This window comes from Zootoca vivipara, chromosome 13 (assembly GCF_963506605.1).
Source record: "Zootoca vivipara chromosome 13, rZooViv1.1, whole genome shotgun sequence".
NCBI lineage: Eukaryota > Metazoa > Chordata > Lepidosauria > Squamata > Lacertidae > Zootoca > Zootoca vivipara.
Window position 1 is genome coordinate 46,721,671 of NC_083288.1, and position 13,244 is coordinate 46,734,914.

Genomic DNA, 13,244 nt, shown 5'->3' on the forward strand with positions numbered 1-13,244 from the left:
CAGGCTACATTGGATAATTCCTAGCTCTGTCAATACAGCTTTAGAAGAATGGTTTACAACCAGCATTTGAAAACCAAAGGGTTATGATTGTATTACCTTGTTAGCGGAGATTGCCAACACTGTGATGCTAAATCTGATCAATACCACATGTATATAAAGGTTCACATGTGAGCATTGAAACTGACAGAACCTTGAATGCCTCTTATCCCAATTTCCTACTCCCAATAGCATGAGGTTTCTTTATAACCACTTTGAGGTTTGCTTATTGACTGATTTCTTGAGTTCCAGAAAGCCTGGAAAGGTTCAGAGAGGCGAACAAAATAGTGATTTGGATAATTGCTGGGTGAGATAATTCCTTTTTCATTGCTTTGGCTGCAAGTGGCAGTTTTGCTAACAAACATGCTGAGCTGCCCCCACTTTCAACCATCTGCTACTTAGGGGCAGTAAAAGTGACAAATACAATTATCCATGGTGAGCAAACACCAAAAGAAAAGTAAGAGTGAAACTTTTGGCTTTGATGAAAGGAGGCTGGTCAACTGCAGTTTTATCAAAGAAATGTGAAGCTACAATTTCTTTTTGCCAAGAATAGAGAGCCTGTGGGGTTCCAGAAGCTGCTGGGATACAGTTTCCATCATTTCCACCACTGAACATGTAGGCAGGGGCTGATAGGGTGGGGGGCAAATTTCCTTCTCTCTCCTCTAAGAAATAAATCTGAGAAAGAGAGTAAATCAGGGGCAATAATAAATTTTAATCTTATGGAATGCCATCAGTAATGTTCCAGATAGAGTATCTCTTTGTATTATTATTATTATTATTACTATTACTATTACTATTACTATTACTATTATTTTTATTATTATTTGATTTTTTTTTTAATTAAAAAAAACTATTCTACTGTGCCATATTCTTTTTTTGTAATTCAGACCCCTTTAAAAGCAGGAAATGGAGAAGCTGGCTTCCATTCTTGGGCATCATAGAATTCTAGAGTTGGGAGAGACTTCAAGAGTCATCTAGTACAACCTCCTTTAATGTGAAGTGAGATTGTGGCTGACAGGAAAATAGGATAACCTTTATCAATAGCATATATATTTTTTTAAGTTATGCATATTGCCACCAAACCTGGAAATGAGTTTTATGAGACATAAACTGTCACAACTTTATTAACGATAAACATGAGGGTGTGACACAGAACACTGAACATATTACACACTGGGATTTTTCAGAATCCATCGTGGAGGCCAGGCTTTGTGGTTTTTACCTGGCAGTTCATAAGCTGGCTAAGAGGGAATTGGAACAGCAAAAGAAATGATGGAAAGCCTAGAGTCCCCTCCAGACTGTTGCAATTTTGAAGGAGGAAATAAATCCCATACTGGCAAATTTAGATTTTGTTGTAATTAAAGAGAATTAAAGTGCTCTGGTGCAACAAGCAAACTTTTAAAAAATGGAATAAGGAGTGGGGGTGGGATATACTCGAATGTGTGGAATAATAATTGCTAGTCATAATTGCTAAAGGTAAAGGTAAAGGGACCCCTGACCATTAGGTCCAGTCGTGACCGACTCTGGGATTGCGGCGCTCATCTCGCATTATTGGCCAAGGGAGCCGGTGTACAGCTTCCAGGTCATGTGGCCAGCATGACAAAGCCACTTCTGGTGAACCAGAGCAGCGCACAGAAACACCGTTTACCTTCCCACTTGGAGCGGTACCTATTTATCTACTTGCACTTTGACGTGCTTTCGAACTGCTAGGTTGGCAGGAGCTGGGATCGAGCAATGGGAGCTCACCCCGTTGCAGGGATTCGAACCGCCAACCTTCTGATCAGCAAGCACTAAGCTCTGTGGTTTAACCCACAACGCCACCCACATCCTATGATTGCTAATAAATCATAAAATATCTCTGCAACCAAATAAGGGTGAATGCGCAATGAACAGAGGGCATTAAGAATCGTGAAGATTGAATTCTCAATAAGGACATTGCATATTGGCACCCAAAGCAGACCATTTTAAATAAATTTCATTGATTAATATTAATCTATTTTCTCCTAAAATCATTGTTATTTTTCTAGAAAAGAGGTGCTGGAACACCATAAATCATAGAATCATAGAATCATAGAGTTGGAAGAGACCACAAGGGCCATCCAGTCGAACCCCCTGCCAAGCAGGAAACACCATCAAAGCATTCCTGACAGATGGCTGTCAAGCCTCTGCTTAAAGACCTCCAAAGAAGGAGACTCCACCACACTCCTTGGCAGCAAATTCCACTGCCGAACAGCTCTTACTGTCAGGAAGTTCTTCCTAATGTTTAGGTGGAATTTTCTTTCTTGTAGTTTGAATCCGTTGCTCCGTGTCCGCTTCTCTGGAGCAGCAGAAAACAATCTTTCTCCCTCCTCTATATGACATCCTTTTATATATTTGAACATGGCTATCATATCACCCCTTAACCTTCTCTTCTCCAGGCTAAACATACCCAGCTCCCTAAGCCGTTCCTCATAAGGCATCGTTTCCAGGCCTTTGACCATTTTGGTTGCCCTCTTCTGGACACGTTCCAGCTTGTCAATATCCTTCTTGAACTGTGGTGCCCAGAACTGGACACAGTACTCCAGGTGAGGTCTGACCAGAGCAGAATACAGTGGTACTATTACTTCCCTTGATCTAGATGCTATACTCCTATTGATGCAGCCCAGAATTGCATTGGCTTTTTTAGCTGCTGCATCACACTGCTGACTCATGTCAAGTTTGTGGTCAACCAAGACTCCTAGATCCTTTTCACATGTACTGCTCTCAAGACAGGTGTCTCCCATCCTATATTTGTGCCTTTCATTTTTTTTTGCCCAAGTGTAGTACTTTACATTTCTCCTTGTTAAAATTCATCTTGTTTGCTTTGGCCCAGTTGTCTAATCTGTTAAGGTCATTCTGAAGTGTGATCCTGTCCTCTGGGGTGTTAGCCACCCCTCCCAATTTGGTGTCATCTGCAAACTTGCTCAGGATGCCCTCAAGCCCATCATCCAAGTCATTGATAAAGATGTTGAACAAGACTGGGCCCAAGACAGAACCCTGTGGCACCCCACTAGTCACTACTCTCCAGGATGAGGAGGAGCCATTGATGAGCACCCTTTGGGTTCGGTCAGTAAGCCAGTTACAAATCCACTGAATGCCGCTGCTGTTTCCTTACTATGGCAATGGCACCCACCGGGAAGGTAACGAAACTGAGTTCTGGCAAGTTCTGGCAAGTTCTGGCTGGACAAGTTCTGGCTGGACAACCAAACAAAAAGCCCTTCCTAAAATCATTACCCTTCATATAAAACAATACAAACAATACAAAAGGTGGGAGAATCAAGAGTTCCTTTAATTCTTTTTTCTCCTTACTTGTTCTCTGCTGTTCAGTTCAGGCTTCAGAACAATGATATAGCATTTAGGCACAAAGATGCAGCCCAATAACCCAGCAGTGGAGACCAAGATGGAGAAGATCTCCACAGCCACCATGTATTTCCCTTTTGCGCTCAGAAAAGTTGGGATAAAGGACAACCAAACACTGCAAAATAGCAACATACTGAAAGTAATAAACTTGGCTTCATTAAAGCTGTCAGGTAGCCTGCGGGCTATGAATGCCACAATGAAGCTGATAAAGGCCAGGAGACCCATGTAGCCCAGGACACAATAAAACATAGCAATGGACCCCTCATTACATTGCACAATGATTTTTCCAGTTACTGAGTGCATGTCTAAATCAGGGAATGAGGGAGAGGTTGCTAACCACGCAATACAAATACTTGCTTGGATAACACAACAGAAAAGGACAATGGAATGAGACAGTCTTTTCCCTACCCACTTCCTCATACTGGACCCTGGTTCGGTGGCCCTGAAAGCTACAACCACAGTGTTGGTTTTGGCCAACACACAAGAAATGGCCACTGAGAAGATGATGCCAAAAGTTGGTTGTCGGAGCAGGCAAGTCACTTTGCTAGGTTGGCCAAAGAACAGGAAAGAAGAGAGAAAGCAGAGTAGGAGGGAGACAAGGAGAGTGTAGGTGAGGTCCCGATTGTTTGCTTTGACAATGGGTGTGTGTCTATGCTTAATGAATATTGCTAGCACAAAAGTTGTGACAAGAGAAAAAGAAATAGCAATTGATGCTAAGCTGATCCCTAATGGTTCTTCATAAGAAAGAAAGTTCAGAGTTTTGGCAACGCATCCGTTTTTGTTCTTGTTTGGATACTGATCTTCTGGGCACATGAAACAGTCATCCATATCTGAAAAGAAGAAGAAGAAGAAGAACAAGTTCACTTTCTAGTGGCAATTCATTTAAGATGCATGATTAATTTCTCTGCCTCTCACATGATAGCTATTGCTCCTCTTAATTTGAATCCATTTGTTCAAGTGTTAGGATATTGGAATAGGATCTATCTATTATAGTGATGTACAGCATGTAAGAGTTGTATTAACAAATGGAATACTGGGAGTGACGGGCAGCTGCATATCATCCTTTTTGGTGCATTCTGGCATTCCAACCATGAAATTCGGCAAAAATCAATTTATCAAAAGGTGATCATAGAATCATAGAGTTGGAAGAGACCACAAGGGCCATCCAGTCCAACGCCCTGCCAAGCAGGAAACACCATCAAAGCATTCTTGACATATGCCTGTCAAGCCTCTGCTTAAAGACCTCCAAAGAAGGAGACTCCACCACACTCCTTGGTAGCAAATTCCACTGCCGAACAGCTCTTACTGTCAGGAAGTTCTTCCTAATGTTTAGGTGGAATCTTCTTTCTTGAAGTTTGAATCCATCAACTTTCATTGAAGTTGATGAATAACTTCATTGCCTAACAGACGTTTCTTCTTTCTTGATGTTCATAACATACCACTCTGGTTTGAAATCTTCCCTTCTGGGCATGGGGCACAATCATAGCAACAAAATTTCGCCTCTTCCTTCCTTTTCTTCTGATTGCCAGGGTGGCAGTAGTCATTGCACACAGAAAAAAGCATCATCTGTCCACAAACAGAGAAGATTCTTTAAAATAATAATATAAAAAGTTCTGCTCTTCAGACAAAGAAATTGAATACCCAGGTCAGTAATGCACCCTAAATGACCTCAGCCCAGTACACCTGAAGGAGCTTCTCCACCCCCATTGTTCTGCCCGAACACTGAGGTCCAGCTCTGAGAGCCGAGGGCAGTTCCCTTACTGCAAGATGTGAGATTACAGGGAACCAGGCGGAGTGCCTTCTCAGTGGTGGCGCCTGCCCTGTGGAACACCTTCCCATCAGATGTCAAGGGAATTAGCAACTATCTGACTTTTAGAAGACATCTGAAGGCAGCCCTGTTTGGGGAAGTTTTTCATGTTAATGCTGCATTGTGTTTTTAATATTTGGTTGGGAGCTGCCCAGAGTGGCTTGGGAAACCCAGCTGTATGGGTGGGGTATAAATTATTATTATTATTATTATTATTATTATTATTATTAGATGCACTTGAAGGACCATCTACAAGGAGATTTCCTAAAATGTCATTCAAGATCCCGATTATTATTATTAGGATATAGCCTTGATATTGCCCTGTTCCTCTTCAGGGGTGAGGAATTTTTTTCCAGCCATCATACACAAAAATGTGGGGTTTGCATACTAACTGCAAAATTGGACAATGAATGTAACCCTTACCTTTGTAACTTGCAGTCCAACTAAGTACACATGCATACGCCAATGAGAGGGGGGAATGACCTGGTAGGTATTTGAGGACCAAACAAAAGTGATCTGCATTTAGCCTCTGGTACTGAGGTTCTCCACACACAGTGTCAGAAAGGGTAGCTTCAAGCCCTGCCTGGATAGGCAAGGGATTGACATTATTAACCCATTCAAAGCATTTGTTCTGGTGACCACAACCCAGTAGAAATTGTGATGGCCAACTTGTGGCAATTTTGTTCTGAATTTCCTAGAACCCTCCCATATTTAAGAAAGACACAGTCAATACCACCAACACTTCATCTGCCAAAAATACAGCATTGTTTTGGCAGAGCAAAATGTTGCATCTGAATTTTGGGTGTGGAGGGCAGTGAGATTCTCTAGGTAAAGGTAAAGGACCCCTGAATGGTTAAGTCCGGTCAAAGGTGACTATGGAGTGCAGCGGTCATCTCACTTCAGAACGCATGGAAACGCCATTTACCTTCCTGTCACAGTGGTACCTATTTATCTAGGGATGCTGTTGTCTAAAGCACTGGGCCTCTTGGGCTTGCCAATCAGGAAGTTGGCAAATCCATGTGATGGGGTGAGCTCCCATTGTTTTGTCCCAGCTTCTTCCAACCTAGCAGTTCGAAAGCATACCAGTGCAAGTAAATAAATAAAAAAATTCCTTCAGTAGCACCTTAAAGACCAACTAAGTTTTTATTTTGGTATGAGCTTTCGTGTGCATGCACACTTCTCATACCAAAATAAAAACTTAGTTGGTCTTTAAGGTGCTACTGAAGGAATTTTTTTATTTTACTTCGATCCAGACCAACACGGCTACCTACCTGTAACCAGTAAATAAATAGATACTGCTGCAGTGGGAATGTGAATGGTGTTTCCGTGAGCTCTTGCACTTGTCACGGTCCTCCATGCACCTGTAGCAGTTTAGTCACGCTGGCCAAATGAGTCAGAAAGCTGTCTTTGGACAAACTCTGGCTCCTTTGGCCTGAAGCAATATGAGTGCCGCACCCTGTGTATGCCTTTGACTGGATTTAACCTTCCAGGGGTCCTTTATCCTTAACTTTTCACCTATTTATCTATTGCACTGGCATGCTTTCAAACTGCTAGGTTGGCAGAGGTTGGGACAGAGCAACGGGAGCTCACCCCGCCACATGGGTTCGAACCACCGACCTTCCGATCGGCAAGCCCAAGAGGCTCAGTGGTTTAGACAACAGTGCCACCTGCATCTCCTTTCAGATTCTCTATGGTCCTATCCAGGAGAAACATAAATGATTGTACAGAAAAGGGGATTTTCAGATACCCAAATGACCCATCTGGAAAATGAAGGGAATCCAAAGAATACCCTAGAATGCAAACCTGATGAACACCATTGTGCCACACAATCATGTCCTCATGAATGATGAATTCTTTTCCTTCAAGAGCATCAGGATCCACCCATCCAACTTTCACTTGAAGGAAGGACTTGTTTGGGAATGTGACAACATTCACGATGTCAAATCCACCCTCTATTTCTCTTTTATCATTAAATGAAACTGTTTCTCCAGCTGAGTTATTAAAATAAATTCTTTGAAGAAAAGAGTGGAGCTAATTGAAAGAGAAAGAAACACACCAGAATAATATAGCGAACATTTACAAAAACCCACTCTAACTAATATTGTTTAAATAACTTCATCCAACAAAGATCAATGCATAAAAGAGCTACTTTGCAACGAACAAGGAAAAATATATACTGCAAATGTAAAATGTTTTAAACATTGGTTGAAAACTAAAAAAATAAAAAATAAAAAATCCATGCCCTATATACTCAGAAAACTTCAACAGTGAATGAAAAATACACAATTGTGGGCATTCAATACTAGTTCTACTCATAGTAGACCCTTGAATTCAATGGACATAACTAAATTAAGTTTGTTAAGTATACTGGGTCTACTCTGAGTAGGACAATTCCAAAATATCAGCTGCTCCCTATAACTCAGAGTAGGACTTTCACTGGGGCTCCCCGTGTTTTGTAGAAAAATATTAATGTTAAGTTACAAGCGTTCATTATCTGTACTTTCTGAAAATGAGTCGAGGCATTCTTATTTTCCATGTAATTTTCAAGATTGATGAAAAGATCTCTGCCTAGGTGTTCATTCTCTGTTGTTTTTTTAATCCTAAACTCTGCTGTTCTTCTAATTTAAAAATCATTGTAGCTGTTTGGGTTTCTTTTTTAAAAAGATCATCTTTGGAAGTCAGTGCACAAGTCCGTAATTATTATATCATCACCATCATCATCATCATCATCATCATTACATTAATTAGTTGTGCGTGGCTATCCATATGTAGTAGCGCCTTGCACAAATTAGTTCCTTGAAATAAGGTTTCCTTTCCATGACATTACCTGCCAAGGCTGTGGATCTTGAAGTTCAAATCCTTTATAGCGCATTATCCTGTGCTTCATTCTAGTAGAGTAAATGGCTTGCAAAGCATGAGCCACAACATAGACAGCATTGTAGATACTGTAGCTGTGGCCAGTCACACTCATTTCAAACAGTGGCTCAGGAAGGCTCTCCAATCTCTCCTCACCAGTACATGCTTCATTTACTTCTGTTGGCTCATGAAGAGTCAAAAATGTACAGTCAAATGCTTGCTCCCAGAAGTCCTTGAGGAAACCATTTCCTGAGGTCCAGTAAGGCTTTGCAACCTGAAGAAAATGCTTGAATCCTGTAAGTTCTTTTGAATGACTTGAGAAGGCAATGGTGCCTTGCAAGAACTGGAGATCCCATCCTCTTTGAAAGCCTGCTAATACAAAATCAGTCTGTGTTGTCAAGATCCACACCTTTCTTAACGACATGATTTCGTTATTTATAGGATCCTGCATAACTATAATCACTGTCAGCCATGTCAGTGTCAAAGATTCTCCATGGATGATAAATGTACTGGGTTTATCATCTGTGAATGGTATATAAATATTTGAGGCCAGGTCAATAACATCACCAATGGAATTGAAATGGGGTATGTGTGGGATTCGCCGTGTGAAGGCTGAGCAGATTCCATTCTGGGTAAACAAGGACTCCATTGTCCGTAAGAAATGTTCTCCACTGTTATCATTCACGGTAAAGAGTCCAATCCATGTCCATCCAAAATGCTTCAGCAATGTGATAATCCCCATGTACTCCTGGGTTTCATTGGGCACCATATGGTACAAAAAAGCAACCTGACTTTTATCGCTCTCCTCTGAAGGAAACGAACCATATGTCAGCTAAAAATAAATGATCAAATAGGGTAGAGATGTGTTAGGGCTGTTATATCTGAGAATGTGCTTGTTTATCCATGAAATATTTCTTAAAGTTCTTTGTAGGTTCCGTGAGTATTATACTAAATTTTCAGCTAAATTTTCTAGAGATATGGAAACAGTATACAATTTCTAGGAATCGTCATCCCTCAGGAATTGTAGAGGGAGTGGTTTCCTCAATTCCATTTTTTATCAACAGTTGTTCAGATATTGTATTCAGGGATCAATGGAACCCCAAACCCCAATAACTCAGAGTCCCTCGATGTGAACCTTTTTTGCTTCCACCTGCAGCATAGGAATGGCAGCCAAATGACACAGCAACAGTGTTATTTATGGAAACCCCCATGTCTCCAATACATTCCTACCTGTGGAATGCTGTACAAGTCTAAGATGTCTGCCATATGGAAAGACGTGTCCGAGCCAAGTCCTCCGATGATAGCTAAGAGGTTTTTCTGGGTGTCACATTTGTAGTTGGGGACAAATCTATGCAACTTGAAGAGCAGACCTAGAGTGCTACAATAGGTCATCCTCGCATCATAGTAGCTGTCATAGATGTGGAACCCAAGTGTGACATTGGGTAAGATCTTGGGATTCCCATTGATCTCTCTCACAGCAAATGCCACAGCAATGGTGTGCTGGTAGAATTTTGTCAGCATTCTGTAAACAAAGCAAATTAATTTACCATTTTAGAAGAAAATTTTGCAATGCATGAAATAAACATATTATTTCTGAGCTAATAGACACCTTCCTCCTTAGAACAAATATAATTTAGGCTGCATGAGTATATTCTGCATAGTATTTCGACACCTCTTGGAGTCTGAGTTTCTGCTGCAATCCACAATCCCCTGGAAACAAGTGGGGTTTACTCATGAATAGGCATATATGGAACTGCATCATATTTGTTACATTTATTCCCACTGAAATATTTGAAATTAATTAATCTGATTTTTCTTTTCTTTTTTTAAAAAACCCATTCATTTTAGTGGGGGGGGGATGTACAGTGCAAGCCTATTAATTTTTAGTCAGATGTCCTATTATGATGGATGACTAATATGTAAGATGGCAGTTTTAGTCTGAATACAATCCTTAATCTTTAAAGTACCAGAAGGTTCTTCCCTGTTTTGGTTAAGGATTGGATATTGAGTGATAGCAATTAATTTCAATGGTTCTACTCTGAATACCACCCAGTGTTTATGTTTCCCCCTATAATTTTTTGTTACTAGCTGCTTGGGTTCAAGAAATATGAAGTTGTGTGTGTGTGTGTGTGTGTGTGTGTGTGTGTGTGTGCGCAACAAATAAGCATTCTGCAAAATATCTAAGAATGATGCACAAAAATCAGTGTGGGTGCGCACACACACACACACACACACAGAGAGAGAGAGAGAGAGAGAGAGAGAGAGAGAGAGAGAGAGAGAGAGAGAGAGAAATGAAGTGTCTTCTGTCACCTTGAAGACTAATGAACCTAATATGGATACACTTTTGTTGATTACAATCAATTTCATTAGTTGGAAGAAGTGTTACCCTCAGATATCTCTCCTTGTTCCTGTGCTCCTTGCTAAAAATAGAAACATTCCTATTGTATGTTTTATTAGTTCCCTAATAAAAATCAGCTACTAGTTGACTTTCAAAACATACGGTAGCACAATACACCAAAAAAACCAATCAAGCTCAATAAACACAACAACAACAACAACAACAACAACAACAACAACAACAACAACAACCAGTGAAATATCAGCAGCATAAATACACTAAATGCCTGATAATATACTGGAATAAAGTCCATATGTACTGCCTGAAAGCTTAGCAGAATGCACAAAATTCAAAATGTGATTTAGAACGAGGAGCTGGCCAACAGGATTTCTGTCAGTTATCAAGGCATTTCCCATGTGAACTGGCCAAGCCCAGAAGACAGAGAGTGGGGATTGATCCTTACAGTGGAACCTCAAACATTTTCTGCGAAGGGTGCTCATTGAAAGGAATTTCAGAGAAAACGTAAAATATCTGAGAAGTAATTGTGCCAATGATGAGTTCACCTGGCTGGTACCACTCGTGGGGAACAAGGAGAAGTTTGGTCACATCATCTATTCTGCACACCATGGGAGGAAGCAAAAACAGAAACACCAATAGTGGCAACATACTGGCAACAAAGTTTCGCTCTAAATACAGTCCTTCCTTTCCCCATCCATACCACCTGCCTTAATTAAATAGGTTTTGTTGAATGGTGTTTGACTGTGTCAATACAGCTGCAGAAGAATAATTTATCAGTTGTAATTTTACTATTAAATGATTGACTCTGAATGTCTTGATTAACTGCTGATATTACAAACACTTTGATATGACATCTGACCAGTATTACAGGGGTGGGCAGAAGAAGCATCAGAAAGGATACTAACAAAGCTCTGTTTGCCTTATGCTCCTATGGATCTAAGGGGGATTATTTATAAACACTTTCAGACTTACTTGTTGATTGTTTCATTGTGCCTTCTGGGCAGTCTCTTGAGCTATGCCCTTTTTTGTGATTTGGATAATTGCAGGGGGAGAAAATCACTTATTCAGAGTTTGGATCCTGAGTGGCCCTTTTGATAGAAAACATGTTGGTCCATATGCCACCTCTGTTCTCTAGTGGCAAAGAAAGTTGTGGATTGGTTACACTTTTCTCCAAAGAACAAATGCCAAATGGAAAATCAGAGTGAATCCATTTTCTTTGAAAAAACAAATCATTGCTAAATGCTAAAAATAATGGCTACTGCCAAAGCAATGTGCAGCTACAATTTATCCATGCAATAAATCAATGGCTTAAAAAAGTATGGAATTGACTATAGGGGTTAAAATTGTAGATTTAATCTCAAAGAATGTCTAGGGTTGGCTTGACTTTGAACATCTATGAAATTTATTTCATAGTCATTTCCAACTTATTAAAAATAAATAAATGAAACACTGAGTGACCTATTTGTTTTATGGTGGTGTGTACAGAATGCAAACAAACAAGTAAATGCCGTGTTAGAAACATAGCTGCCAAGTCTCCCGTATTCCCTGGGAAACCCCCGTTTTTCCAGCCGTTCCCAGCTGGAAAAATGGATTTTTTTGTTTTCCCCCGGTTTACTTACCGGCCGGGGGAGGCTCCTTCTGCGCATGTCTGGAGTCTCTGGTCATGCGCAGAAGCGATTTCTGGCGCGGCAGCCATTTTGGAACTGGGAAGAGCATGCTCAGAAGCGACTTCCGGTGCTGCTCTACCCAGCTCCAAAATGGCGGCAGTGCTACTTCCGGTCTGCCGATCCCTTATTTTTCTGGCAGGAACTTGGCAGGTATGGTTAGAAACCTACTTGTAAGCAGTGCCCAGAAGGCTATCAAATCAGCACATATTACATGAGTGAGGAACTGCCTGGGTAGACTGACATGCTCACCATGGGCTGAAGAAAAAGTTCACTCCCTTCCCATGTAGTTTGGCCCCAATCAAAATCACACACATGTGCACACAGACATATACACACTTATTTATGATAAATAAAAAAGGATTCAAAGAGTTTGCTGTGATGTATAACATGCCATTTTCTTTTAAATTTAAATCCACCGAGAAAAGTGCAGCTACAGGCTGACTGAAGAGTTCCTATATTAGTCTAAACCTGCATTCATGATTTAGAACATAACTCGTACCAAATTCTTCTCCAAAGAAGTAATTCAAAGGTCATTTGGCAGGACAGCTGTGAAAATGCTGGTTGTTGTTCATCATTTTGCTGAGGCCTTTGACTAATTAAACAAACTATTGGGGGGGGGGGGTAGTATTATTTCTGTTTGTTTCCATGCTGTGCATTTATGTGTTTTTAAATTGTAAACCACCCTGTGATCCTCGGCCAAGTGGTATAGAATTTTTTTTTTCATTATTCAATTTTCCAAATAAACAAAACAAATTACATTTCAAATCAACAAAACAAATTACATTTCATCTTAAATTCACCCTTCTAAATCCTTTCGCTCTGCCGAGCTTATGACTTCATGAAGAAGGAAAGCAATAGAGAAAGTCAAATATAAGTTTGACTGCTTTGCTGCACAGCCATCAGCTCGTGATTGCATGCTAATGTATTGCTTTGTGAGGAGGCAATGATGGAACCAGTCTAACATTCAGTTATTGTTGTTTTTAAACATAAACACCACATCTTTAAAAGGAGAGGGATGGAGAAACTGGGTGTAATCAATGGGAAATGAGCAGAAAGGGACAAACCTGGTTTGAACTTGGTTGATTTGTGTTTGGTAGAAAAAAATGGATAAACTGTAAACAGTATTTCCAAATATATATATGTT

General features: G+C 40.4%; 1 protein-coding gene across 1 annotated transcript; it reads right to left on the bottom strand.

Annotated features, from left to right (window-relative positions):
* Positions 1 to 3,342: 3,342 nt before the first annotated feature.
* LOC118078122 (vomeronasal type-2 receptor 26-like) lies at positions 3,343 to 4,962 on the bottom strand. The gene is made up of 2 exons (XM_035101843.2): positions 4,854 to 4,962; positions 3,343 to 4,244 (listed from the first exon to the last, which is right to left on the bottom strand). Exon 2 carries the CDS (start codon positions 4,240 to 4,242, stop codon positions 3,343 to 3,345), a length of 900 nt encoding a protein of 299 aa, XP_034957734.2. The 5' UTR covers positions 4,243 to 4,244; positions 4,854 to 4,962.
* Positions 4,963 to 13,244: the final 8,282 nt, after the last annotated feature.